The sequence below is a fragment of the Fringilla coelebs genome, assembly GCF_963513975.1.
Source record: "Fringilla coelebs genome assembly, chromosome: 1".
NCBI classification, from domain to species: Eukaryota; Metazoa; Chordata; class Aves; order Passeriformes; family Fringillidae; genus Fringilla; species Fringilla coelebs.
The window spans coordinates 33,917,656-33,942,516 of record NC_140028.1 but is presented as its reverse complement, the minus strand read 5'-3'; the positions used below and the strand labels follow the sequence as shown (position 1 = coordinate 33,942,516).

The window sequence follows — 24,861 nt, the reverse complement described above, 5'->3', positions numbered from 1 at the left end:
TATATCAAGTCAGTATTGGGAACCAATGATTTAGATTTGGTTTATATATAAAGTCAGTATTTGGAACCAATGATTTAGATTTGGTTTATATATCAAGTCAGTATTCAGAACCAATGATTTAGATTTGGTTTATATATAAAGTCAGTATTTGGAACCAATGATTTAGATTTGGTTTATATATCAAGGAGCTTAAGAAACTATGTCAACAAAGAGATTTTTCCCCCTTATTATTTGCTTCTAGTAATTTGTGAGATTCTAAAAATCTTAAACAGAAACTGTGTAAGAAAACACATGGAACAATAGAAAAAATAGGAGTAGCAGATAATAGCACAAATATTAGCTTGGAGAAAAAAAACCAAAAAAATTCAGAGATGTCACAACTGCTGATCTAATGTTGTATAGGTTGTTAAGATTTTTCTTCTAAAGGAACTCAGGGACTGCAAGTGCAATGTGCCCTGTTTTGTCAGCTGTATAGCAAAAGGTGGTTAAAAAATGACTGACATGGCAGTTTCTGAACTTTATTGAGAGAAAGAACTCCAGACCAGAACCCACAAGTTCATGTGGTTCATTGGCCAAGTAACAACTTTCTGAGTTCACAGCTTGTCATGCAGTTCCTGGTATATATATCAGTAAAGAGTGTTATGAGGAATGAGATGCTGGCTATTTTAAATATGGATTTTGAGACCTAATATTTGGCTGCTCCTAGCACAGAAGTTGTAGGAATACCTCATAAAGATTTGCACCTTCAAGCATGCAAAAAGTAAGGTTTTAAAACATCTTTTTAAAACTGCTTTTATCACATTAAATACATGTAAGTATTGCTCTACTGAACTCATCTTTGTTAACAGCTATGCCATATACATTAAATCAGAATAGAAATATTGCAAACATGCCTGACATTAAATAGGCATTAACTTTGTAGTTTTAAGATTGAATTAACACCATGATATTATATTCTTTGTATTTTACAAAAAAGTGGGCAAAATTAAATTATTCTTGGCTCTCAGTGTTCATGGGCTACAAGAGACTCAACAAAGTGTGGTACTTTGTTTATAGACATACATAAAAACACAATCTCTTGCCCTGTTTTGGCTGGCATCTTCAAATAATAGTAGTAATTAAACACCATGTAAATCTTGATTAAGTACTTTATGTATAATAATTGCTATGCACACACTGTTTTGCTTGACATCATCCTGTTTCTGTACTCACTATAGAAGCCCAAAGCTCACCTAGAAGCATAAAGATAATTTTTACTAACAACAAGACAAGAATACTACCTTGAACCTCTAAGCTGATTATATTTTCCATTATTTTATTCAAACAGCCCTTTGTTTGTAGTGAAGAGTCTTGCAATTATAAAAAGGTTACAGGTTACTCAATTATACTAATTCCTATCCAGGATATTATTGTCTCTTTCTATCACAGATTATCAAATCATGAGCTTCTGACCATGAAGCCTGATAAACTTACTTGTTACTGCTATTCAAAGAAGAGAACTCTTCCTGAATCTCATTGTCTGGAAACTACCAGAAGGTAATTTCCAGCCTAAATTTTTGTATGGTTTTCAAAAAAAAGTCCCTGCTCAAAGCAGCACATTCTAGTTCAAGCCCAGACTGTTCCCTGCTTTCCCCTCCTCTGCTGTGAGAGGCTTCAAAACTTCTCCAATATTTGGGCTGTTGTTAACACTTAGGTTTTACCACATACACCCCCAAGACTCTCATCTTCCTCTTATGCATTTAAGGTGAAAGGGCTTTAACATCCTCGTACCTCCTCCTCTAGCAGTAAAAACCTTAAATTTACAAAGAAATGGTGTCACTGCTACAGTGCAAAATCAGAAAGAAAATTCAAAGACAAAAATTCAAATTCTCTATCTCTCTGGAGACAAAGGTGGACAGTATTTGTAGCTGCTAAACAAGATTTTTATCTGGATTTTTATCTGACAACTACAGTCATAAGTTAAAATTCACTGCAGCTGGGAGATGTGTGTATCTGAGTCAAACTAAGGTTCTTATCCCTTCACACTCACATGTCCAATTATACCAAGTGTTTGTATTTCTCCCTTGCAAATGGAGGTAGCATATATCCAAAACCAATCCTTTTAAAAGAGTCATGGACTATTCTATTTCCTTTTTTTTAAATTTTCGTCTTTTCAATTGGGAATCTGACCATGTACACATTTAACAATTTGCAGTGCTCCCAAACAATATTCATATTCTTTAACCAAAGCCAGACAAAATGACCACAAAACATCACAGGCCCAGTCATTAAGGGCAAAGAAGGTTGTCTTCACTGCCTTCTGGAAACATGGAGGTCTGCATGTGAACAGGAGAGCAGCATAGAGAAGTCAAGCCTGCTCTGCCATTTAGGTGTACAAGATGCAAGACTATCTCATGAAGACAGAAGCACAATGACAAAGCAGTTGGGACTTTTCATAAATGAGAAATAATATGCTCTACATTGGCCAGTGTCTGAACTCCAGGACTGATAGACTTAAAGCCAAATTCACCCGGACAAAGAGAGATAGTGCTGGCTTCTGTTCCCCTCCAGCCAGCACCACCAGCAGCAAATTCCCTAGCTTTTTTCATCAAACATGGTGACACAGGTACTTCACTCACTGACCAGGGTCAAATGACATGGCTAACCCTGAAGTGTAACCAAGTTTCATGCTTTTTTATCTACTCGGGACAAGCAAAATCCATCAGAAGATTATAAGGTGCAAATGCAAATGCTAAATCATCGAGCCACAATTCTGAAGTTGCTGATTAAGGCTCTTCAAATACCACCCTCTTAAGGTGTGATCTTTGACTAAGATGTTCTACTTCTGTTCCTTCTGCAGGTGCACAGTGACAGCTGGGGCTGGATTTCCTTCTCATCTGTATTACTGGCCAGGCATATGACAAACGACACTTCATGTGGCATTTTTGTATGGAATCACACAACTGTACACACACGTGCATAACAGGCTGGTCCCGCTGGAAGGACACCACCCCTAGAATGATGTGTTGTGGCTACTTTTGAGAAAAGAAGTGGACATTCTCACAGGCCCTTGAAACCCCACAGCCTGTGCACAACTACTGGGCACGTGGAGCTCTGGGGCCCTTGGGCACAGTCAGAGGGTGCTCTCTCACCACCATGCTTCACCCACTGTCTGAAACAGTGTGTGTTGTGAACATCTACATGACATGAGAAGCTTTCAAAAATAAACGATATTAAAATAATAGTGCTTCTAAGATTTTTCCTTTTTTTTCAAGTAATTTGTCATTTGGAGTATTTTGTTTACTTCAAATGCCTGTGGGAACCAGTCTTGCTATTAACTTATCACTTAAAGGAGGTCTTTTCTTTCAGGAAAAACTTACGGAAGAAACTGAAATAGAGACTGTCAAAAATGGATGCACATATATATAGAAAAGACAGTAAGTAAATAAATATTTATTAGCCAGTCTCCTCCCCAAGACCTTGCAACAGGAGTTGCTTGACTGAGTCAGCAGAGAAGTGGACAAGTCATTTCACTGGCCAAGTGCCTATGAAAGAGGAATAATAGAGCATTATGCTACATGTGCTCAGAACAGAACGACTCTTGGTGAAGCAGGAGAATGAAAGCACAGGTAAGACAGAGTCTGGAAGGAAGCCAATGTAATACAGCAAGGAAAAAAAGATGAAGAGCAGGGAAGAAAGGATAATCCATGTCAGCCCCTTGCCTTCACATAAATCAGCTGGATCTGATTTTTATCCTCCAGAAGTGACATCAGGGGGAAGGTTCCTACTAGCCTCTACAGACCCCCAGCTTGCTTTTGGGAGACCAGGACCCCTGCAGTTTTTGCCTCTGGTCCTCTTGGATGAGTAAAGAAGTCAGCATCCATAGCTCTTGATGCTAATACCCTACTAAAAGGCAAATATTACATCTACCTTAAGTATGCTATTATTTCAGGATGTCTAAATATGGAGGTATCAATTACAAGTTTCATACCACCAAGCTCCTTAGTGCAAACACAAGTATAGAAATTTCAGCGTACATAACTAACAGGAACTCCAGAAATGAGTAATTAAAAGGTATTGGAATCCAACCAGAATCACCAAAAGAAGCATTATTTTGCCCGATCACTATCGCCTACCACAACTTTGCATCCCAAAGCACACAAAACTCCAAAAATTGTAAAAAAATTAGGAATAAATTAAAAATCATTCACTGCCAATGTGAATTGCTTAATTGTAATACTGAAAGACTACTTTGAGTGCTACAAAGTATTTCTAGAATTTCAAGAAATATAATTTATAGAAATATAATTTACTTAGCGAAATCTACATCACATGCCATAACAACTACCAGCTCTACCCTCTCTACAGATTTTAACATCTTACTCCCCCATTACTTTAGCAAATACTGAAAACAATTTTTTCTCCATTCTGTAATACTGCAACTTGACAGCAAACATACCATACAGTGCTGCCTTTTGAAACCCCAAAGATGGATTTATGTTCACCAGACTTAAAACAACCTTTTTAATGGCCCCAAATCAGATAGTCTCGTAGTGGAGAGCTTTGACTGCCTTTGTGTCAGATCACATTCTCATGTTGCAGCAGGTACTTAAAGAGTGAGAATCATTTTTTTCCAAAGGATTTTTGATGTCCAACTCCCTTTGAAGCCTCCCTTCCTATGTATCTTTGAAAATCTGATCTTCAATTTGTTATCCATTTTCCCTTCCCACTTCATAAGACAATACCTTCCCTCCTTCCTTCTTGAACACTCAAATACAAGTGCAGTGTGGGGTCTGTACTGCTTAAATGAATGAAGAGAAGTTGGTCAGAAAATAACAGCTCCTTCTCCCAGTCCTCATCTATTCTTTTCCATTTCAGTTGCATAAAACATCATCATGATGGGCCACAGGCTTCTGTTTCTCACTCTATGCCATCCATCAGATTTGATTTACATTCTTAAGATAAAAGTAAAGATCTCTGTAGGCAGAAACTGGATGCAGTTGTCTGCCATGGAAAACAGATTTCCTACTCCTTTCAAGTTTACTGATTACTCACGGCCTTTCCCCTCTAAAGGGTATCCACCAAAGTGGGCACTGTGTTGGAAAAGCCACCAGCTGTCTGATAAAACTTAATGAATGGCAATTTTATGAGCTTCTGTTGTTATTGGTCCTTTAACTCCTTCAGTATCAACCCACCATGGCAATTCACTGGCAAAGGAAGATTGGAGATAAGGCAAAACTATGAACATTTTGATCCCTATTTTTTTTAAGAGATTTTCCTAGGCAAGTTATACAAGGCCATAATTTTTATGGTGTTCAGGGCTTGCTCTTTTCTACAATAGAGGGTATGTTGTGGAAATACACTTAAAGAGAACAGGAAAACCTCAAATACTGTAGTATTTATATAGTCAGCATCACCTTGACATACTAGGCCTGGTTTTATTAAGTGCCTTTAGCCAGACATTTTAGTCCTCTGCACTTGATCCTGGGAAACTTCTGTCTGGTCAAGGTCTATAATTTCCTTGTTACTTCCCCATCAGTGAAGACCATGCTGCCTGGCCAAGAGAAGAATTTTGCTCTCTCAAAGTGAATTTAAGCACACAAAGAGTTATTATATATAAGCTGCGTGTAGAGATTAAATTCAGACCCAATTGCACAACTAAATCCCCATTCAGTGCTTTGAAAACTTACAGTGAAGCTAAAAATATTAGCTAACAAAGTGAGCTATCTTCCAACCACATCCTCTTCCAGAAAAACATCAATAGAAGACAAGTCTGAAAATGTGCCTTAGAGGAATTAATGAACATTTGTTTGAAATGCAGCCATTTCACTTTGGGACAGGTTTTTTTTTCCTTCCTCTTTCTTCTTCCCCTCCCCTCATCTAGTGAACATATCCTGTGCTTCAGGGTATGGAAACCTGTCAAAATCACACCCATAGTCAAATCAAATTTAACATATCTTTACAAGATATTTATAACATGCAAATACCAAGAGGCCCTTCTTCTCAGTCACATGAAGATCTCTTATGCTCGGGGAGGAGGGCTCTTTCACATTAGTGAGAATGTGTGCATGGTAGAAGCTGGTTTCACATATTACATTTGACATGTGAAGATTCAGCAACCCACATCTCCACTCCATGTGCAACAAACAAGCAAACCACACTGCAGCATCTAGGAAGAGCTGTTCGGCAAGCCCGTACGACCGCATCCCTACAATCAGCCACTTGTGGCTCAGCAGGATTCTCTTTCAAGAATCCCAGAAAAAATAATTTTACTTCAAACTTCATTAAAAAAAAATAGGAAACTTTTGCTTCATTCACTCCACTCCTTCTTAAGTCTTTCAAGCAGCTCAAGGAGCCTAACAAAACGTTTTCTCAAGATAAAAGAGATAAGCAGTAAAAATTCCACCTTCAGATTCTTAGGGATATGCTTCACTCACAAATTTTGTCTCTTGGCACACATCTCATACAGAAATAAATTATTCTACTAGTTTCTTTGAAAAACTTTTCCTTCTTTGTCACTTAAGAGCAATCAGAGACAGGAATTTTCAAATTAGAGAGCTCAGAGCAGAACCGCCAAGCACAAGCTGTCTCTCAGGACACTTTTGGAACAACATCCAAGATTGCATGCTGAGTGCCCACGCCTGCAGCACCCAAACCTGCAGGGCTCTGTGTGCTAGGGCTGAGCAGCCAGTCTGCAGTGCTGAGGAGGGTCATGTCACCTGAGGGAAAAGGGCAAACAAAAGAAAACCGTTTGGCTTCGTCTCAGGAGGCAAACATCTATTGCAAGTTAGAGCTTTCTGGGTAGAATTCACTCCAAATTCTTTTAAACTGGAAAGTTCTAGTGTCAGACAAATACATTACCATGGTTTGACTTCCTTCAATAAAGTCTGATACCTACCTAGAAGTTGAGATATTATTTCCGAAATTATTTTCTACCTGAGGTCAGTGCATTAATAGATACAACATATACCTCATTTCCTGACAAAGTAATGTTAAGCATTTCTCAGAGTGGATGCACACAACACTACATGTTGAACAAAAAGTCAAGTCAGATGATGAACATCTTTCAGTGTTTCAAGGAACATTCCCTATTTTTTTTTTTTTGCTACAAAAGAACCTTCAAGTTATATAGAAGGTAGAAAAGCTCATGAAGTTTACAACAAAGGCTTCTGTGAGCTAAAAGAATTTTAATTTGAAAGGGCAATTTTATCCTGTACCAAAAGTGGTATATACCTAGTAATATGATATAAAAATATAATAACATACTTTTATATTTGAAAGGAAGAAGATTCATTTATGGACATAAAATATTTTCCTGCTTAAACTCCATGAGCACAGTAAGCACTTTATTTATCCTTTAAAAAGGTTTTTTTTTTAATGGCTTAATATTCGATTGAAGCAATACTTTTACAGCAATAGGAAAAAGTAAATTACACACAAGTCTGGCACAAGTCCCTGTTAATCTGATAACCCATAAACTGTCCCCACTACCAAGGACTCCAATTACAATGAATAACAAAGATATGTGGGGAATTGAGGGGGGGACAACATCTGTTTGATTGACATGTGCCTTTCCTGGAAAAATGCATGTCCATAATCCTAAAGAGTTTGACAGCACTACTACAACCCAGTTCTTAGGGAAAAAAAAATCCATATCTTTGCTACAACAGTTGTAGCAGTTTACCTATACATTTATGCTGAAGAGCAATACTGAACCTGCATGACTCTGTCTTCCAGTAATGCATTAAGTCTCTGTTCACACAGCCAGTTAAATGTCACATATGATCTCTCCCACTACTGCCATAGAAATGCTACAGGAAAGAGCATTTTTTTGCTGCTCGTTGCATAAACCCTTCTGTGTTTCATTATATGTATTATTATATGTATTATAGATGTATTATATTACTGGCAAAGCTGTTAGGTTGTTCTGCTGTTAGTATTCTACTGAGAACAAACATAACTTATCAACTGCCTGACTGCTTCTTGAGAAATAGGTATCAGTTTACCCCATTGAATTACTACACCTGTTTGAATTTTGGTCACTCCATCAGAGCAGCAAGCTAGCCTGAGGAACTTTCAACACTCAGTTTTATTAGCCTACTTGACAAAATTCTCATAGCCTTAGGAGCTTACAAAAAGTGAGACATAAAAAAATACCAAAATAGCAAAAAAGACTGAAAAATTACATTTTGTACTATGGCAATTGTACAGACACCTACTTCTTTTCTCTCATCATTAAACTTCCTTTTCAGTTTTCTTTTCACTTTTTTTTCATTTTAAGCTCTGCACATACTACCTGCTCAGTTCACTCAAACTCCATGAAAGAAACATAAACCTGTAATGAAAGCTATTGCTGAAACTTGATAATAGTAACTACTGATAAACATTGAACATTGCCTTCATGTAACATATGAATAAACGCAGAACACCTAAAATAGTAAAACATTATAGAGCGTGCTGACTGTGAGAACACCAAAGCTAAAAAGGAGAAAAAAAACAAGTTATGAAACACTGAAAAAAAAAAAAATAAAATGTCTGGCTCACCTTCTGTGCCATTGGGTGTCATGGAATTATTATTTATATGGGAGTTATCAAGTTTTGGACCACTGGGGGATTCACTACTACCGCTTAGTCGTCTGTGTGGGCTGGCTAGATCCTGCATTTCCATAGACCTGAAAACAAGATGCAACTTGTTTTAGTGACATAAGTCAACATGAATTACAGAGGAAGTGCATTTATAAGATGCAGCCTGCTATTCATCAACATCCCAAAAACACTTGGTAAAAAATTAATATTTTTTCCCAAATTGATTTTTTCCAGTGCTTAACTCATGTCGTAGCCCCAAACATGAGTGGCCAGCTACTTTAATTATTTTTGCAGCTTGTAACTAAATAAAACCTAGATTCCAAGCACTGCACTTTAAAAATTGATGTAATCTTGTATTTTTAAAATATGTACAAAGATGGAATCACCAATATATGAAGATATATATATTCTCTTAAAAACAAATTAACACTCTGCTTTTTCAAGATTTACCACTCAGTGGCAATATAATGGGCCTCCAAAACAAATAAAACACTTGAAGCAATTGTGGAAACCTATCATCTACTGACAGGGAATGAGATATTCCTGATGTATGTGTTTACTCTGGCAAACTACTTAATTGTTCCTCTGTTTCCTTTGAAACAAATGCAGCATTAAAACATTATTATGTCTGCTCACTTGTTTGCTTTGTGGATTACAGAAAGCGTGCCCAACTGGGAAGGGATCTGACCGACATACAGTGAGTCCATGCAGGCGCTGGTGTGCCTGAGCACTCTGCTGTACCTCAGCAGCTGTCGCTCACTCAAAATGAGGAAAGAGCAAAAATTAAACGTTTAAGCGGCACAAAAGCAGCTGAATATTTAAGATTTGTGCTTTCAATGGCCCTAAATTAACAGGCCAAGCGTCATCACCACCATGTCATATCCCTTGGTTGGTGTTGGGGCTTATGACTGAAGTTCCCTACCCTTCTGTTCCTTTATACCTAAAACTTTCAATATTGTTATTTGACGTACTCATTCAAAGTAATTGCTCCCAGTAGAAACTTCATAGGTTACTGTGCCTCCAAGGCATTTGAACTAGTAATTTTTCAGTTTAAAAGAAATGCTTAGGCTCTTTTAAAGACTATTAAAATTATATATAAAATTACTCCTGCAGTAATGGTATAAATATTCCAAGTGTCATTTCAGGTACAAAGCTTTTGTATTTTAACTGAAATTTTATCACAGATTCTAAACATAGATTCTTCATTTAATATTTCTTTACCTAAAACATTCTACACAAAAAGAAGAAGATGATACTGCTATGAGTTCAAGACGCCTGCATCAAAGATAAACTCAAACAATTTAGTGGAAAAGTTACGTGCTCATGGTTTACAGATTTGGTTGCACACACGTAAAGGCTACGGTCCAGCACTTACTCATCTGCTTATGTGAGAAACAAGAATAAATATTTTACCTATCACTTGAAGTTTAAAAAAATCCCCAACAATAGGAGGCTTGCAAAAAATCAGCATTTTTTTGTTGAATCCTTACCTGCAGCTTGAGGAAACAGCAACATCTGAACTGGTTTGGGACTTCTGCACCTGTAAACCAGGGAAACAAACAGAAGCTTCTATTACTCCACTTTACTATGAGGCCTTAATTTAAAGAAAGGATATCACTACGGATGACAATTCTGTCCTTTAAATCCAAAGGGAGAGGAGGAGGGCGCGGTGCCCCTGAAAGGCATATTGTCTTTAAATTGAAGGCTCAACTGTTGTTTCCCCGGCAGGTCTCTCTCCCTCCTCCCCGCGCCAGGGGACGGCAGCCAAGTGACGGGATAGTGATTCATCAGGGGCCCGTGACAGCTGCACAGGGGCTCACTCCTCCCCCGGCTCGGCTCGGCTCGGCTCGGCTCGGCTCGGCTCGGCTCTGCCGCACCCCGCAAAGGTAACCCCGCCGCGCCGCCCGCCAAGGGCAGCGCCAGCTGCTCCTGCCCCGAGCCCCTCAGCATCCTCCGCTCCGCTCCGCTCATCCCTCCTTTCTCCTTCGGTCCTGACGGAGTCTTGCCCCCATCGCACTGGTTTTCTTCTTTCTTTGCTCCTCGCCATCCTTCCTCTGTGCCTGGGCCGCAGGGAACCCACAAGTCAAGCTCAGCCCAAAGGCAAGCTGGAGATGCTGGTGTTGTTTTTTTGGGGAGGAGAGGTAGAGAATAACAAGGGGCGAGTCTACCTGCGGTAAAGACCTTCACTATATAGTACACAGCCTGACAGAATCACCTCTAAAAGAAGCCCACCTCCAGCCATGTCAAATTAAAACAAAAACTCCACATGCTATTGCATAGTCTTACTCCTAAAAATTGCAGTTGCTAATGAGATTTCTGATAAAAGTCACTTAAAAGGATACTTCTGGCTAAATAAATGGGAGGAAGCTGTAGCATTTACATCTGAGGTCACTCATGAAGAAAAGGAATCTTTTTCCACTGGAAAGCCCACCAACAATTTTTTAGTTTAATCAAATGATTCCTTTTATAACTCAGGTGAGTAATAGTTTTCATATTCCATCAGAAAAACTCTGTTGCTTTACTAACAAACTTTAGACAGTAACAATTGTCAGCAGGTGATAAATTCAGGTGGAAATATACTCCTAGACACTGTTAGCTTAAAAGCACACGAAAGCTTCTCTGGGCAAGGTATGTATCCTCCCAATGTCTGCAGCGAGGATCTTTCCTGTGCGTTTCCATTCAACCTGAACTGACATCTCTTAAATGATCACAGAGCAAAGACAAGGGAGATGAGGCATTTTAAGTGCCATAAAAATCATCCGAGCAAATCCTACTTATGTGTCTGTAGGGTGGGTTTTTTGTTATTTTTAATCACAGACAGAATTACTACCAGCAAGAGTAAACAACTGCTAGGGGCAGTCAGGCAAGGAAGAACATTACGAATGATGTCAAGAAGCATGCAATAATGCATGCTGAAGAACATCAATCTTTTTATAACTGGGTACCCAAAGTACTGCATAACACGCTTTTCAATACATCACTGCATGCCAAATCAAACCAGACTAGCAGATAGAGTCAAAACTCTGCATTTCGGTTCAAGGAATTTTTTTTCCCCCCTTAGTTCTTTACCCCAGAAACTGCAGCAGAGTGCCTTAGGATATGCTTCTGCTGTTACTTCTAAACACCTGGAAAAAATTAGAGGTGAGAACTAAGTTTGCCTACAGAGCTATCTTCACTCCCTCTTGCACAGGATCTTATAAAACCCATCTTTTATAATAGAAAAATCTTCCTTTTTCAAATGGATGCTTTAACTAACCAATATTTTCCAACATGCACTACACAATTATTCATATTTGATTCAATTTTTTTTTAAATGTAATCCTCACTATTTTAAGTACCAAATTTTTACAAAAATAGCAACTTCTTTACATTTGAAAATATATACATTATATACATATATACAAATACACATGTCCATGTATGTGCATAGCAAGAAAGATTTCATTAATGTATTTGTGGGACAGGGCAAAAAACCCCAAAACAGTTCATTCACAGTGGATTAAATATATACCTTAAATGTCCTCCAACACTCCATGACTTGTGAAAGTTCATATCCACAATTTTCATTTTCATTAGACATACTTTAGATATATTCCTTTGTGTCTCAAGGATTATTTAAAACATGTGTTGCACGTTACCAAATTTAAAAATGACTCTTTAATCAAAATAACTTTAAAACAACTAATCCTCACTTAGGCTGGTCAGCTGAATCCACAGAGTGGTCCAGGAAAAATAAATCTACTCTCAAGAATGCGAATGCAGACAACAATTAGACACAGATGTGACTGAAATTAGTTACAGTTTACAAAATGCTACACTTCACATGCTTTCAGTTTTTTATGTGCAGTACAAAATTACAACGTAGTAAGGAACCACACTTATGATGACCAGTTAAATCATAGAATAAAAACATTTCTGGGTGGTGTGTGCTTGTGCTTTCTCTCATATATTTCCATTTTGTCAACAGGTTTCTGGGCAATTGAAGTTTGGCAATATAACTCACATATCAAATAAAAAGTGGGGGGGGAAAAACCCAAATGCTTGGCCTTATCTGGGCAGAAATGGGTCACATTAAAAAAAAAAAAAAAAAAAGGAGCTGTCATACCCCCTTCATACTCAATGCTCTGCTTAAACTAAAAATACCTTATAGGCTAAATGGCATACATGTTCTTCTTAATACTTCAAAACATTACTCTGTATAATTTGATTTTTGTCAGTAACAGTCACATCTTTCTCCTTAATACAGACTGCAGATTGGGCACTATGTAGTACATGGCGAGAAAAAAAGGACAATGACAGCAAAGCTACTTAAAATTCATCCATTTAAGAATCTTAAATCAGTAACATCAAATTCTGATTAGTTAATGAGGTCTTTTAAGTTTGCCCTTTTTTCTAATTAAATTTATAATTCTTCACAGATGTAGGTTTTGTTGATGTTCAATTTGTCTCTCTCATTTTGTTAAACCTCACATAGTACTCCACCAATCCACTGAATAGCCACATTAAATCTGTTAATACCATGCTCTTCAACCCCAGAAATTATTTCCAGAAGGCAAACTTGCTTTGAGAGATCATCAAACAAGACTTAAGGTACACATTTTATCACATTTTCCCTACCACAGAGCTCAGGATGCAGAGGAAAATTCATGACTTTTGCACTGTTTATTATACTTCGCTAAATTACAAATCAAAAGCATCTGACAGAAGATCATGTATGAAGCCAAAAAGTTAATAATGTTCTGTGAAAAGTAAACTGTAAATGGGAAGAGATTCTAAATTTCAGCAGCACAGAGCAAATAAAATGTAGGTACTTGTCTAAATTACAGGTTTTCCACAGTATTTTTGCTTGCTAGGAGCAATTTTTTTAATGGCTATAATTTAAAACATTTTTCCAGCTGAAAAGAAATTTTCAAAGTGAAAATAAGAATTTAACCCAGAAAACTATAGCCAGCACACACGTTTTCTTTTAAAATACAGTTCTACTTTAAAGAAGCAAATTTCAAAGACAATGGCAGTTTTCAAATGAGGGTGTTCCTTCTTAGGGAAAAAAAAAAAAATCTGTCATTTTTAGGAAGGGGTGGAGGGAGGGAGGGAGGGAAAGGGACTTTTTTCCCAACAGCACTCTTTACCTCCCTAAAAGAGCAACGCAGTCGGTATCTACCGACATAATGGCTTCAACAGCCAAAATGTTACAAAACTAAAATGCCAATTGGCTGCAGAAAGGCACCTTGCTGGCAACTCAGGAAACTTGGTAATGCTTTCACTCTTCCAATAATCATATATTGCTAGGCTCCAAGAGGTTGGGCTTTTTCATTAGATATTCACATCAAAGACAAATTGTACTTATTAAAGCAAAAGCAAGTAATTGCAGTTATTAAATTTTTAATTGCCAGTTTAAATGCTTCTGAAGTGCTATCCTGTGTGCTCATTTCATACACTCATGAATGAAACATTTTGAAATCCCAACACTTTCTTCCCCTTAAGAAAGAAATACTACAATGTGACAATGCTTCTATTATGACCAGCCATTTAAGAATGTCTTTCTGCTTTTCCAAGATTTTTTTTGGCTCCTGAGAAATATTTCATACTTATTGCAATTCAAACAAACTGATTCCTCATTCTTTTTTTCTCCTAAGGTGAAGCATGACTCAAGCTGTCTGTCACTGCGCAGAACTGCTGAGAGGGGATGGCTGCTCATTTCCAGACCCTTCCAGGCCTTGGGAAAACTCTGACAGCAGCGAGGTGCTTGGCTAAAAACTGCATGTCATAGGCTTGTGAGCAACATGAAAACTCTGTGTTTATACACCTGAAGTTCTGTAATGTGTTTACACACACGTGTATGTACTTTTACCAATGCATATCCATTCCATATTATTCATTTATTTCACACCCCTAAACAGTAGTCTGCGTTCTGGCAGATGCTTTGCGAACCATCTCAGTATGGATTGGAAAATAAAATAATCCCTATACACGGTATCTAATGTTAAAAACTTCCAATGATACACTACACCACATTTCCACTTCTCATTCCAAATATCCCCCGGTACTCATTTTTAAATTTAAACAAACTATAGGAAACACATTATCTTTTTTTTTTTCCCGGAAAGCTTTTATCTCTTACAGTTACCTCAGTTTTGAATGTTTGGTTACAGAAGAAAGAAAACCACACCAAACCCCAACCTTCAAAGAAGCATTTTTAAGTGCACTAACACCTTTACTTTTCAAGTATCAATCTTGCACTGTAAAGGGCAGTCCTTCCTCTTGGTGTTTGAAACACCAAGAGAATGTTTGGTGGGTCTTGGTTGCTCAAAAAGAAAATGTAAATTTAACAAGACTTCAGAAGGTCGTTAACTTCCTTGTTCTATGATCACCGTTCTGAATAAGCCACCTAAAATGTCAATAAACGTCAGATATTTCAGTTGTGTAGATGTTTATTCTGTCATCTTGAAAAGTTCTCCTGTGGGGATCTGCATGTTTTCCTTGGTGTTTGGAAAATTTAAACATATTAAGCAAAAGGATTTCCTGCTTCAGAAAGCGCTGTCAAAATCTCTGTCAGGCATTCTTCCTCACAATTTTTTTATTATTTTTCTCACGCTCTCATGTCTCTTTCAACAAGGTCTGCTGGATTCGTACCGTACGTGCCTATTTCCACCCCCCGTTTAACATCTCCCCATCACGTTACTCCTATCTGCCGAACCACTAGCACTCGAGGAAATCAAACAGGAGAATCCCCAAACCTGGCTGATCACAATAAACAGAACCTCCTAACATCTGTTTTGCGGGAAGCCTACAAACCCCAGCCTGAACTACGGCCAAAATTATCTGCGGCACCCAGTGATTTATAATTGAGCGCCGCTCTCCTCCGGAGCGGCAGAACGCGCGGAAAGCGCCGCTGCCCCTCGGCGCCGCCCGGGACCCCGCGCCCCTCGGCAGCCGGGCTGCGGCAGCGGCCCCCTTTCCCCCGGCCGTCCTCCCCGGTGCTCCGCCCGTCCCGCTGCCCCGGCCGCTGCCCGTGCCCCCGGTACTCACGGTGCCGGCGCCGCTCCGCGGGTCAGAGCGCGGCGGGCGCGCCTCCCATGGCGCGGCGGGGCAGGAGCGCCCCGGGGCCGGGCCGCGCCGGGCCGGGCTGGGCAGACAAAGCGCGGCCAAGGGAGGCTGCCTGCAGCCCCGCCGTCTGTTTGCTCAGCCGTGTGTGTCTGCCCAGGCAGTGCCTGGGGGCACGCCGCCGCTCCCGCGCCCGCTCTCCTTCTCACTCCCCTTCGCCTTTTTTTTTTTTTCTTTTTTTTTTTTTTTTCTTCTTTTCCCCTTTGGGTTTTGTTTTTGTTTTTGTAATGCAAACCGCAGCTATTCTCTTGTCCCAGCCTTACTGGTTTAAAAGCAACAACTGCAATGAGGCTTGCGCGGTCTGAAGTCAGTCTTCCCGCACGGGCGAAACGCAGCCGGGGCTGCCGCGCTCCGCCGCGGAAACTGCGCGCCCCTGGCCCCCGGCCGCCCCCTCCGCCCCCTGCCCGGCCGACAGGGCCCCCCTGCCTTGCACCTTCCTCAGCCTCACCCCAGAAAAATCTCCTGAAAACCCCTCGGGTCCCTCCTCATTTAGAAAGTTGAATTGTCCGTAGACGCGTCCCCTCTTGTAAACTGGGTTTAAACTAAAGCCGTCCTAATAGAATAACCGGAATTACACCAACATTATATCAATGAGAGAAGCTAAATAGGGATACTCATAGAGGCACTTAAGCATACAAGCAGCGTGCACGTCCGGACATGCCGTTTTGATTGGATATGTAACAGATTTGTTCTCAAATATCTGAGATTCTTGCAACCTTGTAAAGAAAGGGTCTGCTAAAACTATTTAAGCTACCCTTCTCCAATTTAAGGGCATTTATTAAATAAAATATCTGGAACTTTTAGAATGGTTTAAATCACTTAAACCATTAAATAGCTGTACATAAAAACAATTGCAAATATAGTCAAATTCGTATTTTAATTATTACTAATCACTTATTAAAGTTTTAAAATTTGAAACTGTACAAAGGCTGCTTCCACAGACCATATAAATGTTTCCAAGGAAGGGAGAGATGGTTGCACAGAGTTAAATTTGTGCATTAAGTAACCTTAGCTTTTACCAATCAATAGGTAATTAAGTAATTTAATTAGCAAGCCATTAAACTGAAATGGGTTTATGATGCTTTTCTATTACAGAACTTTTAGTTGCTCATAATTTAAAAAAAAAAACATAACTCGTTCAAAAATATATACATTATGTTAAAAAACATTGTAACATACATAGTAACTAAATTTGACCAGCCTTCTCCAGAGCATTTCCACTATGCAGACAGTATCTTTCACTTCATGTAACGCTAACTTTTCTGCACTGTTTTTCAGTGCACATAATCCAAATATGATGAGGAAAACAGCGTAACGATTCGTAGTACCAAAAAAGAAGTCTTAATACCACGCCAGGTCTAAAGTACTAAATTTTAAAAAAACCAAAACAAAACCAAAAATCAACAAACTCCCCCCAACTTTATACTGTATAAACAGATTGAAACAGAACTTTTTTACAAAAACCTGTGGTTATTCACTATTAATATATCCTTACCTTCAATTAACTAATCTGTAAACGTGAAAGCAATACTTCTAGAGGAGAAATATCTTCTGGCTACTACATCCCAGTAAGTGAGACATTATTTTGCAGCAAGTACATTGGGAATACTTCAGGAAAGCAGATCGGTTTGCAAAGCTACAAGTCAACCTCGAGCTGAAAACGCACCTAGGATTTCATTTTGTTTAGCGGAGAAAAGGGATCTCGGGACAGTCACACACCATATATGGGAAGCCAGGTCAAAATAAGCAGCTTTCGATTGGGCCCGTCTGCGTAGCCAGCACAAACACAATCCCATCACTTCTTCAGAGTCACAAACCACAGCTCACGCCAAGAAAACTATTTATCGTGTTCTATATTAAACTGTGAAAGAAATGCAAATTACTTATGATGGAGTCACGCAGCTTTGTCAGGTAAAAGTCACTGAAACCCTGAAGCACAAGGCTATGCAGTCATTCTGAGCTATATGCTTTTTTGGAGCAGCCACGATCTTCTGGAAAATGCTTGCCACTGAATTCTTTACCAGTGTTAATAAGATCATTTTTTAAAAGCTCTACCCAATTTGATATAAAGACACATCTTGCTTCACTGACTGTAGGAGCTACATCTATTAAAATAATAATATCAGGCACAGACTTTAACAGAAGTCTGTTAAAGCCTTAAAGCAGAAGTTCATTTTTTTTCCCAGAAAAACTCAAAAAATATAATATTGTTGCGAGGTACAATCTAACACTGAAAAACATAACTCAAAACCCTTTTTCAAAAGCAGTGATACTTAAATGTTGTTACGGAAATAAAAAATTATTTAAAAAGAAGACTGTGACTTCAATGATGCATGCAAATCTTAGCATAAATCTATTTCATGCCATTATTGAAAAGAAAAATCCACCAAAACCAAACAGCACAAGTATATGAATAAATTTTAGTATTTTAAATGGAAAGGTGACTGAAACAGGCTTATTGTTGCTTAGTTTGTAGTCCCTACTGGGACTTATATCTAAGTAATAACTTCAGGAGTGTGCCCAGTCTCTGTATTTAATTAAAGTAAGACAGATCCCCACACACACGTACAGAGCTTGATGATGTGAGGATAAACATGGGATAAATTACACAGAGGCCAAGATGATCAGAAAAAGGGTGTTGGCAATGCATTGCAAGAAAAGAATCAGCTTTGAATTTTTAATCTCTTCTGTAATATGGCATGTAGGCAGTATGGGAACTGAAGCCATATAAGTGATCTAGATGGGGGATATGAGATAAAGTAGGGTCCTCTGTGTTTATACAGCCATTAAAGAGGGCCTTAAAGTTCTTTATCTGATGTCTGAAGATTGGACTTCAGATCAGTGTATATCATTACCCCGTGATAGGGTCTAACCTATGAACTTATCCTACAGCTGATACCATGGACCAGATCCTCATTTGGTTTAAGTGAGTGCAGTTCTTTTTATTTCAATAGGTAATCTAATTATGACAGCTGAGTACTGCACCGATTTGAAACCTACTTAAAAGAGGTTTGTTTACTTATCTTTTGGGGTTTGTTCTTCCCAGTAACTGCATACCAAATCAGTGCAGGGTGGGTTGTTGGTCACTGGCACCCAACATCATTTTCAAACCACAATTGCACTAACACTGGGTTTGGAACAGAGATTTCAGGGGGATTTGCATATGTTTACATCATGCCTAAATTTGTCCTGATTCTGCATTCCCATTAATGCAGCTGGCATCTCAAGAGTCCTAAGAAGTGAAGGACCAGGCCTATTACATAACATCAAATGCACAACAAGCACTGGGTATATTATTACAACCATTACTCATGCAATATGGTTTTAACTTCATATGCAGTGTCACACACTTGTTTTAGCACAAGTAAAATGGGTCCATCTGGAGCACAGCATTTACTGGGCGCTTAGGTGCCACGATTACAGATGTTCTGGTAATTAAGAAAAATTAGATATAAGATGGATATGGAACAGTGGGATGTTCATATGTTTGTCTCCAAGTAGGAAATATTTCATATCAGAAATAGGCCTAGGAAGACCACGCTTCACTAAAGCAAAAGATGTATCCCATTGCTCCTGAGAGCCACCACCTGGCTCTTCCCATAACAACTGCAGTGCGACGTCAGAACCCTCTGAAGCAGCAATATCCCTCCTATGCCTCCATACAAGTTTTATCTTACACATAGCAGCTGTTGCCTAGAGACATCCCTGGCTGGAACAGAAGTTTGCAGCATTTGACAGGAGCCCGTATTGTCTCATGCTACTCATGTGAGCAAAAGCAGAAAGACCTTGGTAGATACAAACAGTAAAAGTGACAGAAATCAACCATTTAGTGTTCTGTCCAAAAACTATCAGTGTGCCTAAGAAGAACAATTTAATTATATTATTTCAAGTTATGTTGGATAAAATTCACACTGAGCTAAGGTCTGTGTGTAATGCGTTATAAGAAAAGGTATGTGCTGTTAGCCATCGTCCTTAGCCAAAACACGTATGAACTGCTGGCCCCAGTTTGCTAGTTTTGCTAGTTTGCATGCAGTTGTAGTTGTTTTCAATCCATCACTTCAGTACAAATTGCAAAACCATTTAGTATAATTAAAAATAGGAAATACTAATCTTTATTACTCATAAGTAGATGCTGCTTTATCTTTTTGAATGAATGCATGACTTACATATGATTCTGAAATAGCTGACAGCTATGACATAAACAAATGCACAGACTGCCCACAGAAGAGGTGTTCAAAGTCTAGTTTGAAAGCCAAGCCCTTAGCGTATCTCAATTTTTCACTCTCCAAAGTGAAAGTATGCTTGTTTTTTTCAGTAGATTTCTTGCATCTTAAAAGCATTATGCTAAAGGGAGGAAAAAATACTGTGTATATATATATATAATTTTTTCAAGCATCAGCAGTGTAAATTATATATACGCAGTACTCTAAATGCAAAATAAAAAAGTAGTTTGGCAGGGTGAAGGAAAGGTTTCCTAGATTAATTTAAATTTTAAATGTATCTAATACTATCATTTCCCTTTGGATATTTTTTAACACTCTAAATTACTTGTCTCATCTAGAAATCTCGTAAAGGGAATGATCGACACACCAAAATACTGAAAAGCTTTGGTCTTCACTTTATCTGAAGTAGGTATTCTATCCAAAAGTGATGGCTTTTCCCTGAAGATTGAGACACCAGATCTGTGACATCCTGAGGGCAGAGCTCTGAGATCTACTGCAGATTCAAGAGTAATGTAGCTTTTCCAACTACAACAGAGCTCATTTTAGCAATGCCTTAGCTATTAAATTGAGCTATAGAAAATTCCCTTACATTTTCCAATAAAGTTCAAGAGTTTTACAGGGGATTTTTTAATACTGTCTGCAGAACCTAAGAACCAGTGGAGAGTTATACTTTCAAGAATTATCAGTTTTCTTTCAAGAATTATCAGTTTACAAGATAGGGGGTGAAATGAAGAGAGTAAATTGCAAGCTATGAGCTTCCTTAAGAAACAGCTAATTTTTCTAATTGACATTCAGGCTTTTACTCCAGCTCAGCATGGAAACATAACTGCCTAAACTTTGAAAATACTAATCCTTCACTGTGATATGTGAATAATAATTCGCTTATAAAAATGAACAAGTCAAATCAAATGCACCACTGATGATGAGAAGCAGCTTGCTAGCATTCTAAGGGGTGATAAAAGCTATAATCAGTAGTTCCTCAGAAGACTGGGTTGCAGGAAGAGCACACTACAAATGAGAGATTACCAGTGAGCTGACAAAATAATCAAGTCCTGTTGTTCTGTAAAGACTATAAAACACATCATTTCACACACATGCCATTTTTCCATAGTTCATCCTCCCACGACTGTTTAGGCCTTCCTCATCTTTCACTGAGTGCTACTAGAATAAAGGTAGAACCTACAAACCATTGCAATAACATTGATATAAATACAGTGCCCTATATGACATGTCAGCTCAGTAATATTAGATTGTCTTTTTTCCAACATTTTCCCACTTACATGAACAAAAACAGTTTTCTCAGCACCTCCTATAAGGTGAAAAAGTAGATGGAAAGTTCCTCTTTGTTTTTCAATTCTGAATTAAAGTCATACTCAGAATACTCTGCTAGAAAAAGATGTTTGTTCTTTAACCACAGAAACAGCAGGGTTTTTTGTTGTAAATTCCATTTTGCTTTTATTTCCTAAATGCATTTTGCATTTTTTTCTGGAGTGTTATTCATGTCACTGTTCAACAGTAGATGGAGCAGTGGATCATTACTGTATTTTAGTTATTTGCGCCAATTATTACATAATTTTTCAGCTACTGACATATAAGGTGGCACAAAACTCCCAAAAATTATTATCTAGAGAAAATAATTATTCATTAAAGCATTTTGAATTAGAAAGAATATTGAAAGAACAGCAACCCAGGCTCACTTTGACAAATTATTAAGACAAACCTGCATTTATGACTAATATAAGTGACTCATCAATGCACATTCAAATTACAAACCTTCCATTCGCTGAATACAGTGAATATGTACATCCTTTACTTTGAAACATTCAGTCACACAAATTTTTCTTTTGGTGATCTGAATATCTTTTCAAAGGGACATGCATAAATATTCTCCACTATGGGCCTTGTAATGGAAAGGACAAAGTGGAAATCTAAGTTAAAATAGTCCTGTGATTTATTTTATACTTGCAATGATGTTTTTCCCAGAAACTGTTTTTAGGTAATTTAACCCAAGAAGTTCTTCTAAACCTTACAGCAATCATATCATGAGCATCAATTGTTCAGCAGAAGTTAGATTCTCACCTATGTGTAATCATCTAAAATTAAAGATTTTGCCAAAGGTGATCATCCAAACCTTCATCCTCAGGGGAGAGAGAGACACTTCCAGTCAATGCCAATTTTGAGGCGTCCCCTCCCTGTAGGCACAGATGATGGACTTAAGCTACTGTCAGGTTTTGGTGGCTACAGCTGCCCCAAGAATCCAGACTTTGTCAAACCCAACTGTATAATTTCCCTCAGAATCAATTGGGTCTCAATAGTAATTGTATTCACAGAAGTTTCAAAATAGAGCATTCAGCTCTATTTTGAAACTTCATATAATTACTGACTCAGACTGCCAATATTTGTTGTTACAAATCAAGGCCAAAGGAAAACTTCTCAGATGGCTTCAAAGACCCAGTTCTCATCTCCAAGCCCAGCTCCCTCCCCCGCTTCCTTCCAGCAGCATTAACTTTTTCTCTGCAATCTCACAAAAAGGAAAAAGAGTAACCTCTAAAGCTGTTTTAGACTGAAGGTCAGAATTCAAAGGATTGGTAACTTTATCCACGGAGCCTTGCAATCACATTGCTATTGGAAACACACCCAGAAGCACCAGCACTGGAGATGTTTTTATTAAGCAATGTCAATAGGTACGAAATTTGAAGGTTGGTTTGTTGGGGCTTTTTTTCCATAGCATAAGGTTTATCAAGACTCATATTTGCAAGAGACCAAATTGCTTTCTGCCACTGAATTTTAGTTTAACGTGCTCTCAGGTAAGGAAACTGGGCTCTGTGTTACATGCTAATGAAAACAGCAGCTTTGCTTTGTTTATTTAAATACTTAAAGAGAGGCACCTCTTGCAGCCAAAATGTAAACAAAGCTTAAACTCCTTTTACTGCTTGGATATTTCCAGGCTACTAATACAGATTTTGTTTTTTTAATTAATGGCATTATACAGATTTTCTACATATATATCTTGCTTTAAAATATACCCTTCTGAAGAAATATTTAATTCTTAAACCAATTATTCATAATTACACTTTGAGCTCACAAACACAAGATAACAGATCCCTTTCAAACCTGGACTCAAGGTGGAAAAAGAGTCACAGACAGCAGTCAGAAATTTTGTCCTTGCAAACCTGTCACTAATTTAAAGGGTTAAAACAAGAATTTTAAGCGAGTTTCACAAGAATTAAGAACAAGCAAAATTGTGATTCCAGTCTCTAAAAAACAAATCCTGTACCTTGCCCCTCGGTCTTGTACCACATCTGCATGCCCAAAAGAGTGAAGCATTCATATCCACCCAAGTTATTCACCCAAGGAAGTTCTGAAAATGCATCTTTAGGGATGCCTTGCACAATGTAGGAATCTCCATACACAACCACCCCCATTAAACAGTGCTGCTAAATTAGGCCCAGACAAACAAAAATGCATCTTGCACTGGATGCCAGTTCATGAGAGGCAGAATGCTTTTCTTGCAGTGGTACCAGAAGAATGCAATATCATAAGGACAACAGGACACAGAGCTACACACAACAGCAGACCACTGCATGAAGAACTTGAAGCACAGTTGAGTAACATGGTTTTAACTCTTATTATTTGATTTTTTAAAAATTGCCTTCTGTCTGCTATCAGTGTAGGGAATGTGTCGAGTGCAACTCAGAAATGCTGATTTGTCTTTGGTGAATCTAGTGCCACTGTGATTACAAGCAGGGTATTTTTTGTAACCAGGCTGATTTTTAATAGATCTTTTGGAAAGCACAAAAGCCTAAATTAGAGACACCTTGGAAAATTTATTAACTTTAGGTACCCTGGAAATGCATTAGTTTGAAAGATATTCCACCAGTGTGCTCCACTGCAGATGACTGAAACAGTTACTGAAAAAAACCCAAAATTAAACTTCTGGAGACTGCACGCTGCATGTGATATCTTATGGTGCCTGGGACACAGGGGCTGCACTGCCCTGGCTCAGGACACCTCCTGCTCCACCAAGCCCCAATGGGCTTTGGCCATTCACTAAAGCATCCCCAGCCCTGCAGCCACTGATGAATTTTACCCGCCCCCTCAAGCCTCCAGAATGAAGGCTCCCCTCCTGAATCTTAATGTGTATCTAGAATGGTTTTGAATTCAGAAATAGTCTCAGGAACTGTGTGGTGGTCTCAGGAACAGCTGAAAATGGGAAATCCAAGGGATGGAGAGTGGCTGCCCCTCAGCTGGCTCTTGTTCTTCTGGGAAACCCAAAAAAAGCTGCCACAAAGCAGCAATGATAGCCCTAGGGCGCATTTACCTTCTCCAGTCTCCTTTCTTGTAAAATACTCATAATTTCTTTTTTGTTTGTTTGTTTTTTAAATGAGAAAACTCTCTTAATATCTTCACCTTCAAAATACTATAAAATATTGTGTATGCGTCTCTAAAGCTTGAATTAAGACAGAACCAGCATCACAGTAATTGGCCTCAGGCAAATGTGGTGTACCAAGCACAGCAGGAGGCTTATACAAATCTTACTCTACTAGCTGATGAATTACAGGATTTGCCTCTTGTTTTCCTGGTAAGTAAGTAAATAATTGTATATAGTTATGCAGCACATGCACTAAAGCAGCAACTTTTAGGCCAACTATTTTTATATCAATGTAATATGGGATTGGCTAATGGTTTTTTACCATCTGATGAATGTGCAGGATGAAATTCATCTGAGCAGGTCCTACATTACAAGGTTACTATCAACCAGTGTTGGGGTCTGCTTCAGGCTAGGCCACTGCCCTGCAGTCCCATCCAAAAGTGGATTGTGGTAGCCATCAGTTGTCCTCCTGACCACAGAGGGGTTGTGTACTGCTGGCTGGAGTCCATCCTCACAGTCCAGCTTGCTGGAAACAGGTCTAGTTATCTCATCACTTTTGGATGCACTGAAGTTCACCAAGACACCAGTTCCTTGAAA

General features: G+C 38.6%; 1 protein-coding gene across 7 annotated transcripts in view; it reads right to left on the bottom strand.

Annotated features, from left to right (window-relative positions):
* Positions 1-24,861, bottom strand: part of EYA1 (EYA transcriptional coactivator and phosphatase 1) — a gene marked incomplete at its 5' end in the record, with an annotated part of 143,717 nt that overhangs the window by 72,582 nt on the left and 46,274 nt on the right. For 3 of the 7 annotated variants that reach the window (XM_084202615.1, XM_084202618.1, XM_084202619.1), the window contains 2 exons: positions 8,524-8,651; positions 10,056-10,105. In XM_084202615.1, the coding sequence (XP_084058741.1) occupies positions 8,524-8,651; positions 10,056-10,105 (178 nt within the window). Of the gene's footprint in view, positions 1-6,629; positions 6,699-8,523; positions 8,652-10,055; positions 10,106-24,861 lie in introns of those variants that run through there. The other 4 variants (XM_084202616.1, XM_084202617.1, XM_084202614.1 and 1 more) reach the window with 3 other exon arrangements.